At 43.8% G+C, this 24,473-nt stretch overlaps 1 protein-coding gene across 6 annotated transcripts in view; it reads left to right on the top strand.

Moving 5' to 3' along the window:
- Nucleotides 1-24,473, top strand: part of LOC106573944 (cell division cycle 14Ab) — a 75,720-nt gene that overhangs the window by 19,340 nt on the left and 31,907 nt on the right. For all 6 annotated transcript variants that reach the window (XM_045697310.2, XM_045697311.2, XM_045697313.2 and 3 more), the window contains 4 exons: nucleotides 2,714-2,793; nucleotides 7,172-7,238; nucleotides 23,460-23,522; nucleotides 24,221-24,308. In XM_045697310.2, the coding sequence (XP_045553266.2) occupies nucleotides 2,714-2,793; nucleotides 7,172-7,238; nucleotides 23,460-23,522; nucleotides 24,221-24,308 (298 nt within the window). The remainder of the gene's footprint in view (nucleotides 1-2,713; nucleotides 2,794-7,171; nucleotides 7,239-23,459; nucleotides 23,523-24,220; nucleotides 24,309-24,473) is intronic.

The raw sequence follows: 24,473 nt of genomic DNA on the forward strand, positions 1-24,473 counted from the left end.
AGGAGGACAGTTGCATGCCATAATACCCCCCCCCCCCCCAACACCTACCCCTGAGGTGAACCCTGTACATCATGCTATCCTAGCTGTTCACAAAGTCCCATGCTAGTTTAGTCCTGTCAGCATGTCTAGCCATATTGACACATGATCAGATGCTTGTCAATGTCTGTCCATGCTAGAAATAATGTATGTACAGTGCTTTCCAACCAAAAATAGCATTTGATCCACTCACCAAATAGATCCTGTCACTTTTCCCTTTACATTTCCTGTATTGGCCAATAGGAGACTGATGACCTTGTGGGTTGTGGGAGTTGAATTGCAATGATGGTGTCTAATCTGTCACTCAGTGACCCTATTAAAGCTGATGTCATTTATTCCTTCCTAGACAATCTCTCAAGGGTAGATGCACAAGGCGAAGCGCTCCGCTAAATTTAGCCTGAACCCTGACCCGAAGCCCAATATGAACTCCTCATTCAATGACACTGAAATATCAGCACCTCTTTCAAAACCAGGCCACATAATTTCTTCCTTCTGCACGAGTCATTGGCTCACAAATGCACGCAGAAGACATAGCATTCAGAAATCAATATCGAGCCTGACGAACTGCGTTTATCCACTTAGATGGGATGTGAGGTTTGTCTGCAATGTTGTAATCTCTGTTCTGCTGTGTGTCTAGCTATTTAGCCTAGGGGGATTGTGTTGTCTTTAATAATGAGAGAACGTGCAGGGAAGGTGGCAGGGCTTTCCTCCCTGTTTTTCTCTCCAAGTGGGTCAACATTGATCCGGTCAGGTGATTGTGTGGGCTCCGTTGAGTCCTCCTGGCCCTGCTCTCGTTACAGATGTTTTAATACAAATGACCCGCTTTGAACCCAAGAGGATTATATGTTTTGGGACGAACAGCTGTCCCTGTGGGACTCCAAATTCTGTGTCACGTGGATCACGTGGGACAGCACACAAACACCAGCAGTAGAATTTCAGCTGGTGCATTTCAGCAGTATCCAATTGTCTGACTGGTGAATATTTCATGAAGTGGGAGCAGGAATAACAAAGCTCTGTTCTATTTGCTGAGGGGACACAGGCTTCATGCACTGCTTGGCCTCCATGTCACCAGACCTACTGACACACAAACTGCATACACAAGCCCACTCTCCCATACAAGCCTCCTAGTCAAGGCAAATCTTTCAGTCGACCTTTGCAAAATGGCCAGATTTTCACAGCAGGGCTGTTCGAACCTGTTATTTCAGCCTGGTCTCCTAGACTAAACTTAAAGTAAACAAATCCAATTTCAAGAATTTTACTGAGTTAAAGTTCATATAAAGAAATCAGTCAATTTAAATAAATTCATTAGGCCCTGATGTATGGATTTCACATGACCGGTAATACAGATATGCATCTTTTGGTCACAGCATGATCATGCTGAAAGTTGAGGTGATGGCGGCGGATGAATGGCATGACAATGGGCCTCCGGATCTCTTCACGGTATCAAATTGCAATCGATAAAATGCAATTGTGTTCGTTGTCCGTAGCTTATGCCTGCCCATAACCCCACCACCACCATGGGGCACTCTTTTCACAACGTTGACATCAGCAAACCGCTCGCCCACACGACGCCATACACGTGGTCTGCGGTGGTGAGGCCGGTTGGACTTAGTGCCAAACTCTATAAAACGATTTTGGAGGCGGCTTATGGTAGAGAAATGAGCATTCAATTCTCTGGCAACAGCTCTGGTGGACATTCCTGCAGTCAGCATGCAATTGCGCTCTCGCTCAGAATTTGAGACATCAGTGGCATTGTGTTCTGTGACAACACATTTGAGTGGCCTTTTATTGTCCCCAGCACAAGGTGCACCTGTGTAATGATCATGCTGTTTAATCAGCTTCTTGATATGCCACACCTGTCGGATGGATTCTCATGGCAAAGGAGAAATGCTCACTAATGGGGATGTAAACAAATTTGTGCACAAAATTTGAGAGAAGTAAGCTTTTTGTGTGTATGGATGATTTTTGGGATCTTTTATATCAGCTCATGAAACATGGGACCAATATTTTACATGTTGAATTCTTATTTTTTTTAAATGAAGTGTCCCGGATTTACGTACAGAATAATACGAAATGCTCTGAGACCAGTTTTGTTATTTCCAGGGGTTTGTCAATGTTCTTTGTTTACTTTGTTCATAGTTCTGCCTAATTCTCTAGATCTTCAGTGGAACTGAAATAGCAGACGTGTTGCTTGTCTCTGCCCTCCACTCTCTGTCGTTACAACTCCTTGTATGGATGTGGGATGCCGAGGTGTTGATTCAGATGAGCCCTGCTTTTCTGACCTGGGGTTGGGAGAGCAGCACGTTCGTGGATGGATGAGTTGGCTACCGTGTGTTTATGTATGGCGAGCCTGTCGTGCTGTGACCATGCCGTCTGGCCCCTTACTGGCCTATTTAGGCTGATGCCTGGGGAATCTCATGTGACACAATGTCTCCATGTCTCTCTCTCCCTGTTATATTGCCTGTCCTCATTATATTCCCTGTTTTATATTAGTGCTCTAAGAACAAATATTTTCAAAACCAGAGTAAATCAGGAAGCTGAAGGATTACCAAAATGAGGGAATTAAAACTGTGGCTTCAGTGATTCCAAGCCATGGTTTACTAACTGCGTTCTTTCACACTTCCTCTGTCACTTTCTCTCTTTCTTTTTCTCTCTTTCTCTTCTGTCTATCTACCAGGTAATCTACCTAAAGAAGACCCCAGAGGAGGCCTACAGGGCTCTGATCTCAGGCTCCAATGCTTCATATCTTCCCTTCAGGTAAGACCAGACCAGCCATGTCCACTCTACTACACAGCAGCATGATTTCTAACCACAGAAACAATAATTTGTTATTTGTCTAGGAAGCACATCTTGGCTAATTGCCTTACATCACAGTTCCACCTGACAAAGACCTGGGTCACAGCGCCACCTGACGACAAAGACCTGGGTCACAGCGCCACCTGACGACAAAGACCTGGGTCACAGCGCCACCTGACGACAAAGACCTGGGTCACAGCGCCACCTGACGACAAAGACCTGGGTCACAGCGCCACCTGACGACAAAGACCTGGGTCACAGCGCCACCTGACGACAAAGACCTGGGTCACAGCGCCACCTGACGACAAAGACCTGGGTCACAGCGCCACCTGACGACAAAGACCTGGGTCACAGCGCCACCTGACGACAAAGACCTGGGTCACAGCGCCACCTGACGACAAAGACCTGGGTCACAGCGCCACCTGACGACAAAGACCTGGGTCACAGCGCCACCTGACGACAAAGACCTGGGTCACAGCGCCACCTGACGACAAAGACCTGGGTCACAGCGCCACCTGACGACAAAGACCTGGGTCACAGCGCCACCTGACGACAAAGACCTGGGTCACAGCGCCACCTGTCATCATCCTCTTATTAACAGAATGTGTGCGTCTTACAGTAGATTGGGCCTGTGTGTACACAGTACCATTCAAAAGTTTGGACACCTACTCATTCCAGGCTTTTTCTTTATTTTTACTATTTTCTACATTGTAGAATAATACTGAAGACATCAACTATGAATTAACATATTATTTAATGGGATTATGTAGTAACCCCAAAAAGTGTTAAACAAATAAAAAATATATGGAACTGGGCGCTCGAGTGGCGCAGCGGTCTAAGGCACTGCATCTCAATGCAAGATCCCTGGTTCGAATCCAGACTGTATCACATCCAGCCGTGCTTGGTAGTCTCTTAGGGCGGCACACAATTGGCCCAACGTCATCTGGGTTTTGCCGGGGTAGACCGTCATTGTAAGTAAGAATTCGTTCTTGATTGACTTTCCTAGTTAAATAAAAAAATTAAATTGCCACATGATTCCAAGTGTTATTTCATAGTATTGATGTCTTCACTATTATTCTACAATGTAGAAAATAGTAAAAAAAAATAAAAAGCCTTGAATGAGTAGGCGTGTCCAAACTTTTGACTGCTACTGTATGTGTACATAATGATGTATTACCTGTGAGGCTCAAATAACTTCCGAAGTGTTTCGTGTCGTTCAACCAGGTCAGGTATTAGACCTGAAAAAGCAGTTGCTTCGATGCCCTCTCAGATAGTAGTTATACTTCATATAGTAAGGTCTGTGGTTTTCCCAGGTAGGTTTGAGGCAATGACAAAACATTTTCTATATCCTACAAGTTTAGCCAGAACATTTTTTCTTCTTCAGTTATTAGATCTGCCCTACTCTGAAACAGAACGCACATTTGTTATTTTTTTTTTTACTCTGCATATTCCAACCGCTCTCTCCCTAGCATAACATGGACTAATCTGCTTTCCCGTAGCATAAGATATCTATGCCTATTGTGGATCAGCGGACTCACTCTTTTTAATAGGATTGGACTGCATTTCAGAGGAGTGAAAGTGACAAATGGAATAAAAAAGATTTATCACTCACACCGCTGTTACGTGCACACGTTCTTTAATCCTGATGTTGGCCTGGTTTGTTTGTCTTGTCATATAACACAAACAACCAGTTTTCATGCATCTGGATGGAGTGGACTGTTTAGAATAGATAACTGGATTAGATTAGGATCTTTAATTTGGAATTATGTTCACCTCCGTGTTAGTTTGACCTTTTTCCTTGATCAGATAACAAATACCAGGATTTGACTCACTGTGGAGTGAGTCACACCCTCATGACCACCGTCCCATCGGCATTCCAACCCAGCTCCACATGGAGGTCAGGAATTGGGGTGGAGGGGAACATTTAATGTGTTGCGGGAAAGGGACAGAGCGCGGTTCCGTCATATGGTAAATAAAGTGAAGGCATGTCGAGATGTTTTACCCACTCTCTGCCACTACATTGACTTGTATGACTGCTTTCTTTACTCTTGTACACAAGGACTGTGATTCATTGCCCTGTGATACGGGTTGGCAGCCAGGCTCTAGGATTGATTTGGGTATTGTTGGCTTGAGTTATGATAGTGACAGATATTGGCCCTGCGGGCTTGTCTCAACCTGCCTGCTTGTTTGGAGGGAGAATGGAGCTTTTGACAGATTACTTGACCAGTTGTAATGGGCCTCTAGCAAATGGGATGGCACTTGCATAATATGTTGAAATTGGTGAAGAATGAACAAGGGGAGAATGGCGAATAAGGGGGATGGTGTTCTCATCATTCCATTATTAGGCTCTCTGGTCCAGCACTTTAAACTGTAATGTTCATTTAATTTCTCCCAGTGGTAGCTTGAGGAATTACGAACACAAACGATTAAAGTCAAACAGCAATTTTAATTACTTTAAGAGCTGTGTGAGCATTCCCAACTAAGCTATAACATATAGGCCTCGTTTTACATAGTTGTGCAAAGAGGCTGGACCAACCCTCCCTCCACTCGGCGAAGCCAGCACTTTTTTTAGTATCCTTTTGAACTGGGTTTGATGGATATCTCTGAGCTACTTTTAGAAAGTCTATTTCTAACTGGGCCTTTGACCTTGACTTTTCCTCCGTCTCTCCCCAGTGGTTCCCTTCAGAGGGTCAGTCGGTGTGGTTAGAATGTTCGCAAGGGGGTGATGGAGGGAGAGGGTCGTAGAGGGGGTGATGGACGGACAGACGGTACCCTGATCCTCAGCTCCCATAATTAGTAGGGCAGGGACGATACCTGTATTGCGATATTCACTAGTATCGTGGCAAAGAAATAAAATAGGAAGCGGATTTGAATTGTTTAGGGAAACGGCCCAAATGTTGGAAACAATTATCATGTTGTCATCCAGATTCACATGTATTTATTTTCCAAGCTATAGAATGCAATATTTTACATACTGCAGGTTTATAAAGGACCAAGGAGTTTGACCTGCTTTGTGTTAATTTTTTACATGGAAAAAATATTACGCTACTGGTATCATCACAGCCCTACTAATTAGTGGTTGACTTATTTTAGCTGTGTGCAGACTGGAGTTTGAGATGGGATTGTTACACTGCCATGACAGGGAAACGGACGGACCCACACATGCACAGTAGTACATAGATACACATTACGGTACAGAGACTCAACACATTGTGGCATATAATCACACACATGCACAAATGTTTTTTCTGTGTGTGGTGTCACGGTAACTGAGCTCCTCATGCTTCCGACGCATTGTTTTGTGTAGGTGGCCTCTTGAAGGTTCTTGGTTGAACCTCTCCCATTCACGTTGATGCTCTTGTCAGTAGCAGAACACTCAGCCTGCAGCTTCACTCCAACCTAGAGTGGAAAGGGAACACAACAGCTGAATTTGACCCAGATTATTTCTGACATCTACAATATGCATATGAAATGAGGAATCAAGTAAACTCGCGCATAATGTACATTCATTTTGTGTATGCGTAAATGTGTTTTTGAGACAGAAACTATGTTATTGGCTATGCCAAATAGGGCTGCAATGCAAATGCTTGGATTTTGTGAAATATCTCTAGAAAGATCTCTCCCACATTGTCTGGTGTCCTCTCTCAGGGCCAACTCTGCACGCAACATCCCCATAAGAACGTCTTACGCTTTGCACCATGAATATACAGTCCTGTTTCAAGCTCTGTTTTGAAAACAATGTTTTTTTTTATTTTTTATTCTCCTTTGTCACTGGCCTATTATTTAGTGTCCATCTATCACATAATATGAGACACTCCAAATGGTAATTGTCTCCAAGGTGACTGTGTCACCCACAGCCTGTATATCAGGGGTTCTAGATCTAGGATGTCATCTGAGAAGTGTATGGTGACATCGAAGTTTTCCTGGTGCAATGCCTGGTTCAATTGGAGCATTCCTCTTGGTACCCATGTCCCACGAAGATGATATCATGATTTTATAGGTTTGGATAGAGGGTTGCTTATTTGTGTCTGTGTGCAATGTGGATGTTGGCTGTATTTTGAATCTGATATGGTTGTGTCTCTGGAGGGTTGATATGAGGATGCTACATTGGCTGTCCTCTTCCAATCTCTCTGAAGTACTTAGGAAAACATGGAGAATATATAGCCTACCCTATTCAAAGAGCACCTTGTATACCCTCTTATCCATCCATAGCTCTACCTATACAGTACCCATGTGTGGGCTCCAGCTTTTCCAATCTCTGATGTGTTCATTGTGACACTCTTATCACTCATTTTTCAATTAATCGTTCACTCACGCCTTCATCTCTTTGTTTTTTCAGGGATGCCTCGTTTGGAAATTGCACATACAACCTGACGATTCTCGACTGCCTACAAGGAATCCGGAAAGTGAGTTTAGTGTATTTATGGAGTTATTGGATAAACGTAAATTAATGTTAAATTAAACTTAATAATTTTTGTAACATCTTGATTGCTTTCAAGCTGCGCCCTCTCTTCCTCCCTCTAAGTACTTTCTTATATCCAAGGCAAGCCAACACTTTACAGGAAGTGATGCTGGCCTTTAGTTACTCAGTAACTACCATGGTGGCCTAAATATAAACACAGTACTTATTTTAGTTCTGTCCTTAGGTCAACATTGACATGCGTAGTATGTGTAATTACCGTAATTCTGAATGAGTTACCAAATTATTTGAAACCCCAAACATCTACATGGTATTTATGCATTATAACCTGAAGTTAGTGACACCTTCAGCCTAAACTGATGAAATCTAGACCTATTTCAACTTAATGGGTTAGGATGAGTCTTGGAGTGTGACGGGGTTACAAATTAGTCTTTCATCTGTCTCATAGGACCAATTATAAACTGTGGTTCGTGGCCTGAATGCTGATTTGGCAGACAGCCGTGGTATATTGTATACCACGGGTATGACAAAACAACATATTTTTACTGTTCTAATTACTTTGGTAACCAGTTTATAATAGCAATCAGGCACCTTGGGGGATAGCCAATATACCACGGCTAAGGGCTGTATCCAGGCACTCCGCGTTGTCGTGCTTAACCTCTATGGGCTAGGTGGGACGTTAGCGTCCCACTCTATTCAACAGCCAGTGGAATCGCGTGGCGCGAAATACAAATACCCCAAAAATGCTATAACTTCAATTTCTCAAACATATGACTATTTTACACCATTTGAAAGATAAGACTCGTTAATCCAACCACATTGTCCGATTTCAAAAAGGCTTTACAGCGAAAGCAAAACATTAGATTATGTCAGGAGAGTACCCAGCCAAAAATAATCACACAGCCATTTTCAAAGCAAGCATAAATGTCACAAAAACCCAAACCACAGCTAAATGCAGCACTAACCTTTGATCTTCATCAGATGACACTCCTAGGACATTGAACAAAACATGCATGTATTGTATAACTATCAAGTTCATATTTATATCAAAAACCAGCTTTTTACATTAGCATGTGATGTTCAGAGCAAGCATACACACCAAAAACTTCCGGTGAATGTACTAAATTACTCATCATAAACGTTGACAAAATACATAACAATAATTTTAAGAATTATAGATACAGAACTCCTTTATGCAATCGCTGTGTCAGATTTTAAAATAGCTTTTCGGCGAAAGCACATTTTGCAATATTCTGAGTACATAGCTCGGCCATCACAGGCTAGCTATTCAGACACCCGCCAACTTCGGGGCTCACTAAACTCAGAATTACTATTAGAAAAATTTGATTAACTTTGCTGTTCTTCATCAGAATGCACTCCCAGGACTTCTACTTCAACAACAAATGTTGTTTTGGTTCCAAATAATCCATAGTTATATCCAAATATAGCGAGCGCATTTCGTGACAAAAAAATTCAAAATGTTCCTTTACCGTACTAAGAAGCATGTCAAGCGCTGTTTAAAATCAATTTTTATGCTATTTTTCTCGTAAAATAGCGATTAATATTCCAACCGGACAACGTTGTATTCATTCAAAGAGGGAAAGAAAAAAATGGCGAGGTCTCGTGAACGCGCATCTCCGGTCTCTGTCACCAGGCAGTCCACTGACAAACTCTGCTGCTGTTATCTGTCCAATCCGGTTTCTGAAGGCTTTAGAGAGCCAATGGAAGCCTTAGAAAGTGTCACGTAACAGCACAGATACTGTAATTTCGATAGAGATGCAACAGAAGGACTACAAATTGTCAGACAGGCCACTTCCTGCTTGGAATCTTCTCAGGTTTTTGCCTGCCATATGAGTTCTGTTATACTCACAGACACCATTCAAACAGTTTTAGAAACTTCAGAGTGTTTTCTATCCAAATCGACTAATAATATGCATATTCCCGTTTCTGGGCAAGAGTAGTAACCAGTTTAATTTGGGTACGTTTTTCATCCGGCCGTGAAAATACTGCCCCCTATACTTTAAGAAGTTAAGTTGTCTGGAGAAAAAAAAAAAATCCATTGCAAAATAATGCTTTTTATTCATTCATGGAAATACCAGTCGATATCCTCCAACTTCAAAGTGAAATATACTTCATAGGCTAATAAATCCTCAAGCTGCTTGGAAATTAGTGTTAGGTGTGTTCTATTTTTACTCACGCAAAAGATGTGAGGTCCTCATAGCTATAGTGCCTAAGTGTACCTTGACTGGGCAAAATTGGCATAAATTGTGTTGATTATCCCTGTGTCCAGTGTGCCCGCCGAGAGGGAATTATTTTCCAAAACCAACCAAGACTGCCTCACGATCGTGCCTTGAGGACAAAGTAATGAGGCTGATGGCTGTAAAGCTGTACCAAGGAGTTAACAGTTTTTACTTCCCAACTGCAGTGGTTCACTTTGATCAGGCAAAGGTCTGCTGCAAACGCGAGAAAATTAGAAGCACATTATTGTGTTCATCAGGCCCAGTCCTAGCAGTTCTGCTGCCACCCTAGGCCAGATCAACATATGCTGCCCCTCATGTATAGTATCAAGTTTTGGAATGGATTGATAGACTAGAGTAATAATGTGTATCATGCGCAATTGGTGCATTTCAGTTGAGCTTATTCAGTCGCACTTGGAAACTAAACATTTTTGCCAACTAGTCACATCGGAGAGTTGCAATCATTAGGCTGCCTATTGCCTATAGTATGAAACAGAGTTGTTATCAATAAGCCACCTATATCACACATGACACCAGTCATGACCCCACGATAGTTCAAATTACAATAAACATAACATGAATTAGCATGTTTCCTTTTGTAAATGCATGGCGCTGGCCTCGTTTCACAGGAGCATTGTAAAATAAGCTTTCTCTCAATGAACCAGCCTTAACAAATGTTTATTTACATATCGAATTTGATTGTCCAACATCAGTTTTAGAACTTCTTCAATTTTTGGCCGTCTGGAGTGCGTTGGGCTAAATTAAATTAGAGAGGCCTAAATTGTATTTTGAAACTGCTGTGTTTTGTCATTTATTAATTAATCTGTTTGTACAGATAACATATAGGCCAGGTCCTTCAAAAATGATACATTTATAAAACAAAATCCAGTATGTATTTTTTTATTTTTTATTATTTCACCTTTTAAACAGTTAGGCCAGTTGAGAACAAGTTCTCATTTACAACTGTGACCTGGCCAAGATAAAGCAAAGCGGTGCGACAAAAAACAACAGTTACACGTGGGATAAACAAAAGTACAGTCAATAACACAATAGAAAAATCTATATACAGTGTGTGCAAATGGAGTAAGGAGGTAAGGCAATAAGTAGGCCATAGTAGCGAAGTAGTTACAATTTAGCAAAGGTGTTGGCTTTGGCGGTGTTGGCTTTGGGGATGACCAGTGAGATATACCTGCTGGAGCGCATGCTACGGGTGGGTGATGTTATGGTGACCAGTGAGCTGAGATAAGGCGGAGCTTTACCTAGCAAAGCCTTATAGATGACCTGGAGCCAGTGGGTCTGGAAGCGAATCTGTAGCGAGGGCCAGCCGACGAGAGCATACAGGTCGCAGTGGTGGGTGGTATATGGGGCTTTGGAGACAACTGATGGCACTGTGATAGACTGCATTCAATTTTCTGAGTAGAGTGTTGGAGGCTATTTTGTAAATGACATCGCCGAAGTTGAGGATCGGTAGGCTAGTCAGTTTTACAAGGGTATGTTGGGCAGCGTGAGTGAAGGAGGTTTTGTTGCGAAATAGGAAGCCGTCTGATTTAATTTTAGATTGGAGATGCTTAATGTGAGTCTGGAAGGAGAGTTTACAGTCTAGCCAGACACCTAGGTATTTGTAGTTGTCCACATATTTTAAGCCCGAACTGTCCAGAGTAGTGATGCTGGGCGGGTGCGGGCAGCGATCGGTTGAAGAGCATGCATTTCGTTTTAAGAGCAGTTGGAGGCCATGGAAGGAGTGTTGTATGGCATTGAAGCTCGTTTTGGAGGTTTGTTAAGTGTCCAAAGAAGGGCCAGATGTTTACAGAATGGGGTCGTCTGCGTAGAGTTTGATCAAGGAATCATCCGCAGCAAGGGCGACATCGTTGATATATAAAGAGAAAAGAGTCGGCCCGAGAATTGAACCCTGTGTTACCCCCATAGACTGCCAGAGGTCCGGACAACAGGCCCTCCAATTTGAAACACTGAACTCTATCTGAGAAGTAGTTGGTGAACCAGGCGAAGCAGTCATTTGAGAAACTGTCATGAGAATTTTGCTATCTCAATGTTCTAACTGAACAATTTTATACTCCATCTGTATCTTAGAGGTTGTAAAGCTCTGTTTTAATAAACAAAGTCCAGCATACAAAGGATCAGCACTTTATTCAGAGAGCGCTCTGTCCCTCAAAAGCGAGCCAGTCTTTTATACACACACAAATCCTTATCTTTGGCTACTCCCTGTTCAAACAAACAGTATTTTTCCACTGACCACAGAATAGAGAAAGAACTATCAATCTTGTCACATTCTTCAAGTCTTTCATTTCTCCTCCTCCGTTGGGGCCCCTTGGTTTGAAAACCTCTAATGGTTTTCTGTTATCTGTTTTACAACTGCACCCTGCTTGCATATCTACATAAGATAATGCCCTAGTTCTAGAATTCTAACAGAGCTACACACATCCTCAGATTATCTTCTTATGATTCTAACACATTTCACAGTTATACAGTTTTGGGTGGAATGCTTTAGTCATTACCTTTAAACATTAAAATTCTTCTATCAGAAACCAAGGCTGTTGAGTCTGCCGATAAGAATACGGTGATTGACATTCGAAAGCCTTGGCCAGGTCGATGAAGACTGCTGCGCAGTACTGTCTTTTATCGATGGCGGTTATGATATCGTTTAGTACCTTGAGCGTAGCTGAGGTGCACCCGTGACCAGCTCGGAAACTGTATTGCACAGCGGAGAAGGTACAGTGGGATTCGAAATGGTCTGTGATCTGTTTGTTAACTTGGCTTTCGAAGAGTTTAGAAAGGCAGGGCAGGATGGATATAGGTCTGTAACAGTTTGGGTCTAGAGTGTCACCCCCTTTGAAGAGGGGGATGACCACGGCAGCTTTCCAATCTTTAGGAATCTCAGACGATAAGAGAGGTTGAACAGAGTAGTAATAGGGGTTGCAACAATGGTGGTGGATAATTTTAAAGCGGGTCCAGATTGTCTAGCCCAGCTGATTTGTACGGGTCGAGGTTTTGCAGCTCTTTCAGAACATCTGCTATCTGGATTTGGGTGAAGGAGAAGCTGGGGAGGCTTGGGCAAGTAGCTGCAGGGGGTGCGGAGCTTTTGGTTGGGGTAGCCAGGAGGAAAGCGTGGCCAGCCGTAGAGATGCTTATTGAAATTCTCGATTATCGTGGATTTATCAGTGGTGACAGTGTTTCCTAGCCTCCGTGCAGTGGGCAGCTGGGAGGAGGTGCTCTTATTCTCCATGGACTTTACATTGTCCCAAAACTTTTTGGAGTTAGAGCTACAAGATGCAAATTTCTGTTTGAAAAAGCTAGCCTTTGCTTTCCTAACTGACTGTGAGTATTGGTTCCTGACTTCCCTGAAAGGTTGCATATCACGGGGACTATTCGATGCTAGTGCAGTACGCCACAAGATGTTTTTGTGCTGGTTGAGGGCAGTCAGGTCTGGAGTGAACCAAGGGCTATATGTTCTTAGTACTACATTTTTGGAAAGGGGCATGCTTATTTAAGATGGTGAGGAAATTACTTTTTAAAGAACAACCAGGCATCCTCTACTGACGGGATGAGGTCAATATCCTTCCAGGATACCCGGGCCAGGTCGATTAGTAAGGCCTGCTCGCAGACGTGTTTTAGAGTGTTTGACAGTGATGAGGGGTGGTCGTTTGACCGCGGACCCATAGCGGATGCAGGCAATGAGGCAGTGATTGCTGAGATCCTGACTTGAAAACAGCAGAGGTGTATTTGGAGGGCAAGTTGGTCAGGATAATATCTGAGGGAGCCCATTTTACGTTTTTTGGGTTGTACCTGGTGGGTTCCTTTAGGATTTGTGTGAGATTGAGGGCATCTAGCTTAGATTGTAGGACGGCTGGGGTGTTAAGCATATCCCAGTTTGGTCACCTAACAGAACGAACAACAGTGAGAGACTTATTTCTGGAGAGATTCATTTTTAAAATTAGAAGCTTGAACTGTTTGGGCATAGACCTGGAAAGTAAGCCTGCAAGCTCTGTCATTCTTTGCAGTAGATTGCAACTCCTCCCCCTTTCGCAGTTCTATCTTGACGGAAAATGTTGTAGTTGGATGGAAATCTCTTCCTAAGCCAGGATTCAGACACGGCAAGGACATCAGGGTTGGCGGAGTGTGCTAAAGCAGTGAGTAAAATAAACTTAGGGAGGAGGCTGATGTTAACATGCATGAAATCAAGGATTTTACGGTTCCAGTATTACTGTCGGCAACTTGTTCTACTAGGATAAGTGTTTTTTTTTTTCTTTAAATGAAAATAAATTTATAGCGGGGATGAAGACAACTTTTCAATAAAACCTGTTGTTGGTATAAGGTCATTCTACTTTTTTATTACACCTTGAGGCTATTTTCTATTCTGATGAATGACCATAATCTAAATGTGATTCTGAGCACCGTGGGTGGACGTCCTAAAGCTGTACACACCCAATGCATATGGATGTTCGGTAAATTTCTCGAATGTATGGTAAATGAAAATCTTGCAGGTCACGTTGTCCGGCGCCTAATTTTCCTAACGTAAACCATGGTACACACGCACAAATGTACATAGGTGTACATACAGCACACAGAGACAGGTGGGTCAGACACCACAGTATAAACTATTTAAAACCGCTACAGGATCGGTGGGTCCCCCGCGGGACGGTTGAGCTAACGTAGGCTAAAGCGATTAGCATGTTGTAAGTAACAAGAACATTTCCCAGGACATAGACATATCTGATATTGTCAGAAAGCTTAAATTATTGTTAATCTAACTGCACTGTCCAATTTACAGTAGCTATTACAGTGAAAGAATACCATGCTATTGTTTGAGAAGAGTGCACAGTTATGAACGTAAAGTTATTAATAACCAAATAGGCGCATTTAGGCAGTCTTGATACAACATTTTGAACAGAAATGCAGTGGTTCATTGAATCAGTCTAAAACATTGCACATACACTGCTTCCATCTAGTGGCCTAAATCTAAATTGCGACTGGGCTGGAATAATACATTAAGGCCGTTCTTTTGCATTTCAAAGATGATGGTACAAAAAAATACAAACGTATTTTCTTATTTGTATTTTCTTTTACAAGCTCTGTTGTTCTCCTACATTCCTCTCACATTTCCACAGACTTCAGTGTTTCCTTTCAAATGGTATCAATAATTTGCATATCCTTGCTTCAGGTCCTGAGTTATAGGCAGTTAGATTTGTCATTTTAGGTGAAAAAACAAAACAAAAGGGTGGATCCTTAAGAGGTTTTAAAGGGATTTCCTTCCTTTGTTAACCTTAACATGGCACAGAGCAGGAGTAGTACATTTTCACCATTGTTTACTGTGGCTGGCAGAGGGCTTCATTCACTGTGGTACCTACTGCCCAGGAGAACTGAGAACAGGTACATAACACAGACCTGGGGGAGAGAGCAGCTCACAGACAGCGGTCAACACTACAGACCTGACAGGGAGAATAGGGGATGGAAAAAGACTGTGTGCGTGCACGTGCCCACGGCACGTTCACGTATCTGTTTGTGTGCATCTTTGTCCATTCTGTTTCCCTGTCTGAATTGGGTAGTCTCCTACTCTGCCTTTCTGTTGATTTCTGTTTTATAAAGTGATTTGACATTTGATTGTTTTTTACGAATTAATAAAAAAATGTACGGTCCCTAAGAACACAGTGGCCGTTATTCTTAAATGGAAAAAGTTTTGAACCACCAAGACTTCTTAGAGCTGGCTGCCCAGCCAAACTGAGGAGAAGGACCTTTGTCAAGGAGGTGACCAAGAACCCAATGGTCACTCTGAAAGCGCTCTGGAGATCCTCTATGGAGATTGTTTTCCTTCTGGAAGGTTCCCCCATCTCTGCAGCACTCCACCAATCAGGCCTTTATGGTAGAGTGGCCAGACGCTAGCTACTCCTTAGTAAACGGCACCTAAAGGACACTCAGACCATGAGAAACAAGATTCTATGGTCTGATGAAACTAAGATTGAGTACTATGGCCTAAATGCCAAGCGTCACGTCTGGAGGAAACCTGGCACCATCCCTGTGCTGAAGCATGGTGGTGGCAGCATCATGCTGTGGGGATGTTTTTCAGCAGCAGAGCCTGGAAGAGTAGTCAGGATCGAGGGAAAGATGAACGGAACAAAGTACAGGGAGATCCTTGATGAAAACCTGCTCCAGAGTGCTCAGGACCTCAGGCTGGGGTGAAGGTTCACCTACCAACAGGAAAATGACCCTAAGCACACAGCCAAGACAACTCAGGAGTAGCTTCTCTCACGTCACCCCGCTCCTCCGCTCTCTCCACTGGCTTCCAGTTGAAGCTCGCATCCGCTACAAGACCATGGTGCTTGCCTACGGAGCTGTGAGGGGAACGGCACCTCCGTACCTTCAGGCTCTGATCAGGCCCTACACCCAAACAAGGGCACTGCGTTCATCCACCTCTGGCCTGCTCGCCTCCCTACCTCTGAGGAAGCACAGTTCCCGCTCAGCCCAGTCAAAACTGTTCGCTGCTCTGGCACCCCAATGGTGGAACAAGCTCCCTCACGACGCCAGGACAGCGGAGTCAATCACCACCTTCCGGAGACACCTGAAACCCCACCTCTTTAAGGAATACCTAGGATAGGATAAAGTAATCCTTCTAACCCCCCCCCCCCCCCCCCCACCCCCCCTTAAAAGATTTAGATGCACTATTGTAAAGTGGTTGTTCCACTGGATATCATAAGGTGAATGCACCAATTTGTAAGTCACTCTGGATAAGAGCGTCTGCTAAATGACTTAAATGTAAATGTCTTCTAGAAAAGTCTTTGAATGTCCTTAAGTGACCCAACCAGAGCCCGGACTTAAACCCAATCGAACATCTCTGAAGAGACCTGAAAATAGCTGTGCAGCAACGCTCCCCATCCAACCAGACAGAGCTTGAGAAGATCTGCGGAGAATAATGGGAGAAACTCCCCAAATACAGGTTTGCCAAGCTTGTAGACATACCCAAGATGACTCGAGGCTGTAATTGCTGACAAAGGTGCATAAATAAAGTACTGAGTGAAGGGTCTGAATACTTATGGAAATATACTGCTCAAAAAAAATAAAGGGAACACTTAAACAACACATCCTAGATCTGAATGAAAGAAATAATCTTATTAAATACTTTTTTCTTTACATAGTTGAATGTGCTGACAACAAAATCACACAAAAATAATCAATGGAAATCCAATTTATCAACCCATGGAGGTCTGGATTTGGAGTCACACTCAAAATTAAAGTGGAAAACCATACTACAGGCTGATCCAACTTTGATGTAATGTCCTTAAAACAAGTCAAAATGAGGCTCAGTAGTGTGTGTGGCCTCCACGTGCCTGTATGACCTCCCTACAACGCCTGGGCATGCTCCTGATGAGGTGGCGGATGGTCTCCTGAGGGATCTCTTTCCAGACCTGGACTAAAGCATCCGCCAACTCCTGGACAGTCTGTGGTGCAACGTGGCGTTGGTGGATGGAGCGAGACATGATGTCCCAGATGTGCTCAATTGGATTCAGGTCTGGGGAACGGGCGGGCCACTCCATAGCATCGATGCCTTCCTCTTGCAGGAACTGCTGACACACTGCAGCCACATGAGGTCTAGCATTGTCTTGCATTAGGAGGAACCCAGGGCCAACCGCACCAGCATATGGTCTCACAAGGGGTCTGAGGAGCTCATCTCGGTACCTAATGGCAGTCAGGCTACCTCTGGCGAGCACATGGAGGGCTGTGCGGCCCCCCAAAGAAATGCCACCCCACACCATGACTGACCCACCGCCAAACCGGTCATGCTGGAGGATGTTGCAGGCAGCAGAACGTTCTCCACGGCGTCTCCAGACTCTGTCACGTCTGTCACGTGCTCAGTGTGAACCTGCTTTCATCTGTGAAGAGCACAGGGCGCCAGTGGCGAATTTGCCAATCTTGGTGTTCTCTGGCAAATGCCAAACGTCCTGCACGGTGTTGGGCTGTAAGCACAACCACCACCTGTGGACGTCGGGCCCTCATACCACCCTCATGGAGTCTGTTTCTGACCGTTTGAGCAGACACATGCACATTTGTGGCCTGCTGGAGGTCGTTTTGCAGGGCTCTGGCAGTGCTTTCCCTGCTCCTCCTTGCACAAAGGCAGAGGTAGCGGTCTTGCTGCTGAGTTGTTGCCCTCCTACGGCCTCCTCCACGTCTCCTGATGTACTGGCCTGTCTCCTGGTAGCGCCTCCATACTCTGGACACTACACTGACAGACACAGCAAACCTTCTTGCCACAGCTCGCATTGATGTGCCATCCTGGATGAGCTCCACTACCTGAGCCACTTGTGTGGGTTGTAGACTCCGTCTCATGCTACCACTAGAGTGAAAGCACCGCCAGCATTCAAAAGTGACCAAAACATCAGCCAGGAAGCATAGGAACTGAGAAGTGGTCTGTGGTCCCCACCTGCAGAACCACTCCTTTTATTGGGGGTGTCTTGCTAATTGCCTATAATTTCCACCTGTTGTCTATCATTTCCACCTGTTGTTGAAGTGTTCCCTTTATTTTTTTTGAGCAGTGTATATTTCAGTTTTATTTTTAATACATTTGCAAACATTTCTAAACCTCTTTTGTATTTTTTTGTTATTATGGGGTGTTGTGTGTAGATTTGATTGGGGGGGGGGGGGGGACAATTGAATCCATTTTAGAATAACGTAACAAATGTGAAGGAAAAGAATGTGGAATAAGTCAAGGGGTCTGAATACTTCCTGACTGCGCTGTACACTACATCTTATTATTGACAGCCAAGTCAAAGGGTCGCAAAATGCGACTAAATGGTTGTGAAGTTCACCGACAATGTTTCAACTAAAGCCTTAATAAACTACTCAAGTCTTATTAAACTGGGACAGGGGAATGGTGATATGAAGATGTGTGACGAGTGCCTGTAAATGCCTGACCGGAAAGGAAATGCGTAACAGAGTAGCTCATGTCGGTGTTATGTGAGGAGCAGAGTTGGCCATCTAGCAATTCTGGCAAATGCCAGATGGGCAGCACTATTTGTTTAATGGGCTGGTCAAAATTGACACACAAAAATATTTGATCAAGGGGAAAAAGAAATAAAACATGACATGGCCAGCGGCCCATGGGCCTGCTAATATTGTTTTATTTTTTTGCACAATTTCTTTACTTATCTATAATGAGCTTTTGGCTGATCAGCTGCCCCCTGACCAAGATGGACCGGCCTGGGTTTCTCACATTCAAAGTTAAAAAGCGGCATCAGCGAAGAGACTTTCTCCGACTCTGTCATCCGACTCTCAGCCCAGATTGTGGTTTGTAAAAAACGGGAAGGCTCCCTATAAAAGTAGACAGAGCACATTCTACATTGTCACCTCACTCAAAACAACCTATTTTTGGGGCTGCTAAAACCCTGATTTTATCAAACAGTAAAGTGCATTGTCATCTTTTAATGAAAGTTTTTGCCCTGTGCCTGTTTCACCTGGGCATGCTGCTGTGATGAGCAAACCACTCTCCTCCAAATGCAAAAAAAAACGTGCTCTGATTGTATAACATTTCAAAATGCAGTTGCAGGAAAAAACACCGCTTTGGAAGCTTTGTCCCCTTGTCCCTGTCAAAGAGAGGAGGGTCTCAGATTTCTGGAGGTATCATTTCTGTATGTCAACTCTATTTGGCTTAATAGCAACTATTTTACAACCAAGATGTTTGATATGGAGCGGCGCCCTCCCTGAAATGTGCACCGGCCATTGCAATTTGAACTTCCTTCAAACAGCACACACAAATAAATTGTATCAGTGAGTAGAAAAATGGCTTAATTGCCAAAGTCTCGCACTATCCCTTTAAGACTCAACTGGTGACATGACATGCTATAGTTTTAGTCTATCTGGTTCGCATGGAAACCACCGCCTAGCCTGCTCAGTGTAGAAGTTTCAAGTTTTATTAGTCATATGTACGGGATACACATGGTATACACCGTCCCAACGAAATGCTTACCTCCAGGTTCCTTCGCGACAATGCAACAACAACAAAAGATAAGAATACGAAAATAAAGTAAATGGCTCTGACTATAATAAACATTTTAGCATGAGTATGATACAGGAAGGTACAGTTTATAGTCCAATATTTACACATTTGTGGGTGTGTGAGTGCATGTTTGCTAAAGTGCAGAGAATCAGAGCAGGCGGTCAGTCCAGTTCAAGTGTTCGGCAGTGTGATGGCTTGTAGATACCAACAGGCTCAGAGACAGTTTCTATCAGACCTCATGCTCTGATACTGTCTGCCCCACGGTAAGGGAGTGAACAGCACATGGCTGGGATAATTTGTTCACAACCAGTTTTGATTTAAGAACAAAGCCCTGGTCTTCCCGTCTATCTCACTTTTTGGTTTATCAACTGGATAAAAGTAAATAAAAAAATCTCCTAGGCTATTATACTGACTTTGGAGTCTGTGACTGATCTAGACATGAGAAACCAGAACTGTGAAGTCGGTGTCCAGTCCATTAAACCAGTTGATAATTGATTTCCGGTGGATAAAGAACCAGTCTAAACTTCCGGACCTCCAGGACTTGAGCTAAAAAATAAAAAGAAGGGGGCGCTCAGCCGAACTATAAAATTCACTAAATAATTAACTTCCTTGTACAGTGTTGTGTGAATCACGACCACCTAATACTTATCGATAACAGTTCTACAGCATATGGCTCTTACAGTGTAGTCCTGGCTTCACTCACTCTTATAATCAGACCCTCCCTATTTGACACCACTGCCACAAATGTCACAGGCCTTAGACAAGAGGGACACAGTGGTGTGGAGTAGGATAGAATACTGGGAAGGAGCATGGTGATATCATGTTCTCCTCAGGCGCACCATGAACATGGTGGCTGGATGCTGACTCGGTTGGTTGCTGACTGTTCACTGTGTACCTATCATCACTAACACTATACACTGAGTGTACAAAACATTTAAGAACACCTGCTCTTTCCATGACAGGCTGAACAGGTGAATCCAGGTGAACGTTATGATCCCTTATTGATGTCACCTGTTCAATCTACCTCAATCAGTGTAGCTGAATGGGAGGAGATGGGTTAAAGAAGGATTTTTTTAGCCTTGAGACATGAATTTTGTGTTTGCCATTCAGAGAGTGAATGGACAAGACAAAAGGTTTAAGAGCACCGGTTTGTGTCAAGAACTGCATCCATCCTGTGTTTTTCACGTTCCACAATTTCCCGTGTGTATCAAGAAAGGTCACCCAGCTGACTTGTCACAACTGTGAGAAACCTCATGGGCCAGCATCCCTGTGGAATGCTTTCGACACCTTGTATAGTCCATGCCCTGATGAATTGAGGCTGCTCTGAGGGCAAAGAGGGGGGGGTGTAACTCAATATTAAGGTGTTCCTATTGTTTGGTATACTCAGTGTATTAGAGGTTAAAGTGCACAAATGATTATCTTTAGTGATTTAGCCTCGTACTTAGCGACCGCATCGTGTCACGTTGTCCTGCCAACAATTACAGTACCACATACCATCTTGTTTTTATTATTGCTTTACTATCCCTGTCCTTTTAAGCAACAATTATCAACATGGCTTAGTTTGATACAGCTGATAATGTCTGCGGGGATCACTTTGCTGATCTCTGCCATAACAGATTATAATCCGTCATCATGATGCTGCATCAGGCTTCCCAGCAGACCGAGGGTTTGAGGTCAATGTAGTTCTGGGGCTGCCTGGGTCACTAGTTTTGCTTGGTCATGAATCAGTTGAGACACACACACACAGGCCTGGCCTCCACAATCACCCGACCTCAATCCAATTGAGTTGGTTTGGGATGAGTTGGTCCGCGGAGAAAAGGAAAAGCAGCCAGCAAGTGCTCAGCAGATTTGGGAACTCATTCTAGACTGTTGGAAAAGCATTCCTCATGAAGCTGGTTGATAGAATGCCAAGAGTGGGCAAAGGGTGGCTACTTTGAACAATCTCAAATATCAAAAAATATTCTGATTTGTTTAACCCTTTTTTTAGTTACTATGTGATTCCACATGTGTTATTTCATAGTTTTGATGTCTTCACTATTACTCTACAATGTAGAAAATAGTCAAATTAAAAACCCTTTGAGTAGGTGTGTCCAAACTTTTGGTACTGTATATTTTTATATATCTATATATATAATATATATATATACTGCTCAAAAAAAATAAAGGGAACACTTAAACAACACATCCTAGATCTGAATGAAAGAAATAATCTTATTAAATACTTTTTTCTTTACATAGTTGAATGTGCTGACAACAAAATCACACAAAAATAATCAATGGAAATCCAATTTATCAACCCATGGAGGTCTGGATTTGGAGTCACACTCAAAATTAAAGTGGAAAACCATACTACAGGCTGATCCAACTTTGATGTAATGTCCTTAAAACAAGTCAAAATGAGGCTCAGTAGTGTGTGTGGCCTCCACGTGCCTGTATGACCTCCCTACAACGCCTGGGCATGCTCCTGATGAGGTGGCGGATGGTCTCCTGAGGGATCTCTTTCCAGACCTGGACTAAAGCATCCGCCAACTCCTGGACAGTCTGTGGTGCAACGTGGCGTTGGTGGATGGAGCGAGACATGATGTCCCAGATGTGCTCAATTGGATTCAGGTCTGGGGAACGGGCGGGCCACTCCATAGCATCGATGCCTTCCTCTTGCAGGAACTGCTGACACACTGCAGCCACATGAGGTCTAGCATTGTCTTGCATTAGGAGGAACCCAGGGCCAACCGCACCAGCATATGGTCTCACAAGGGGTCTGAGGAGCTCATCTCGGTACCTAATGGCAGTCAGGCTACCTCTGGCGAGCACATGGAGGGCTGTGCGGCCCCCCAAAGAAATGCCACCCCACACCATGACTGACCCACCGCCAAAACGGTCATGCTGGAGGATGTTGCAGGCAGCAGAACGTTCTCCACGGCGTCTCCAGACTCTGTCACGTCTGTCACGTGCTCAGTGTGAACCTGCTTTCATCTGTGAAGAGCACAGGGCGCCAGTGGCGAATTTGCCAATCTTGGTGTTCTCTGGCAAATGCCAAACGTCCTGCACGGTGTTGGGCTATAAGCACAACCCCCACCTGTGGACGTCGGGCCCTCATACCACCCTCATGGAGTCTGTTTCTGACCATTTGAGCATACACATGCACATTTTTGGCCTGCTGGAGGTCATTTTGCAGGGCTCTTGCAGTGCTTCTCCTGCTCCTCCTTGCACAAAGGTGGAGGTAGCGGTTCTGCTGCTGGGTTGTTGCCCTCCTACGGCCTCCTCCACGTCTCCTGATGTACTGGCCTGTCTCCTGGTAGCGTCTCCATGCTCTGGACACTACGCTGACAGACACAGCAAACCTTCTTGCCACAGCTCGCATTGACGTGCCATCCTGGATGAGCTGCAGTACCTGAGACACTTGTGTGGGTTGTAGACTCCGTCTCATGCTACCACTAGAGTGAAAGCACCGCCAGCATTCAAAAGTGACCAAAACATCAGCCAGGAAGCATAGGAACTGAGAAGTGGTCTGTGGTCCCCACCTGCAGAACCACTCCTTTATTGGGGGTGTCTTGCTAATTGCCTATTTTTTTCCACCTGTTGTCTATTCCATTTGCACAACAGCATGTGAAATGTATTGTCAATCATTGTTGCTTCCTAAGTGGACAGTTTGATTTCACAGAAGTGTGATTGACTTGGAGTTACATTGTGTTGTTTAAGTGTTCCCTTTATTTTTTTGAGCAGTGTATATATATATTTATATACTTTGGGGGTGACCCAAAGTGGGTGCTGCTATGGTGACCAGTGTGCTGAGATAAGGAGGGGCTTTACCTAGCAACGACTTATAGATGACCTGGAGCCAGTGGGTTTGGCGACGGATATGAAGCGAGGGCCAGCCAACGAGAGCGTTCAGGTTGCAGTGGTGGGTAGTATATATATATATATATATATATATATATATATTAAACTGTCTCTGCTCTCTTTTCTCCAGGCCCTGCAACATGGATTCTTTGACTTTGAGACATTTGACGTGGACGAATATGAGCACTACGAGGTAATGTTGTCATGGTGACCTTGGACCCGCTCCAATAATAAGTGCCCGCTCATCAGTTTGAACGGCGAAACATCTGTAAAGGCAAACCGCAGCACCCCTACAATATTCACAATCCCACTCTAAGATGTTACGAAACTTTGAGCTCCACTGACGACCTGACGTGACCTTTTAGATTCATGAATAGTCTTCTGTGAGCGTCATCAGTTTCATTTGACCCAACTCTGCAAAAACAGACAGAATATTGTCACCGAAAAAAAGTGTTTGGCACTTGGTCACTAAAACAAAAGCAGCAAAGAAGAGGGAATTGTCATTTGCAAATTGAGCGGTTGTTGATAATGACCTATTGCATACCAAACTAGCCTGTCTGTGCCGTCTTGCCAGATCGGTTTGTGCAGTCTTGCCCACCTGCAGTGTAAGGTTACTGAAGATGGCTACTAACTGGAGGCCAATCTGATTAAGTAAAGGCTAAAGTCTTAGGAACATTTTTCAGTCAGAGCAAAATGTCCATATCAGTCTAGGCCCCTGTTTGATGTGTCCTTTTATTTTTTATTTTTGTACCTTTTTTATTTAAACAGGGAAATCCCATTGAGACCAAAGCCTTCTTTACAAGGGATCCCTGCATGTACACAATTATACAGATTCACAACATTTCCAATCAGTCGAGACAATCAGTCTTCTCCCTTCTCTCTGTGTTATAGCGAGTGGAAAACGGTGACTTCAACTGGATCGTGCCGGGGAAGTTTCTGGCCTTCAGTGGACCCCATCCCAAAAGTAAAATAGAGAATGGTGAGACGAGTTTTGGATTCAGTCCTTGACCTTTTATGTGCTCTTCCCCTTTTAAGAAAAACAACCGTTGTTCCAGAGTAATTTAGTACAGTTGTCTCGACCGTTGAACCTTGACAGGGTTCAGGTTTAGATTCACATAGACTTTCCCTATGCATCTGTTCTTGC

The sequence above is a fragment of the Salmo salar genome, chromosome 16 (genome assembly GCF_965601325.2).
Source record: "Salmo salar chromosome 16, fSalSal1, whole genome shotgun sequence".
Taxonomy (NCBI): Eukaryota; Metazoa; Chordata; class Actinopteri; order Salmoniformes; family Salmonidae; genus Salmo; species Salmo salar.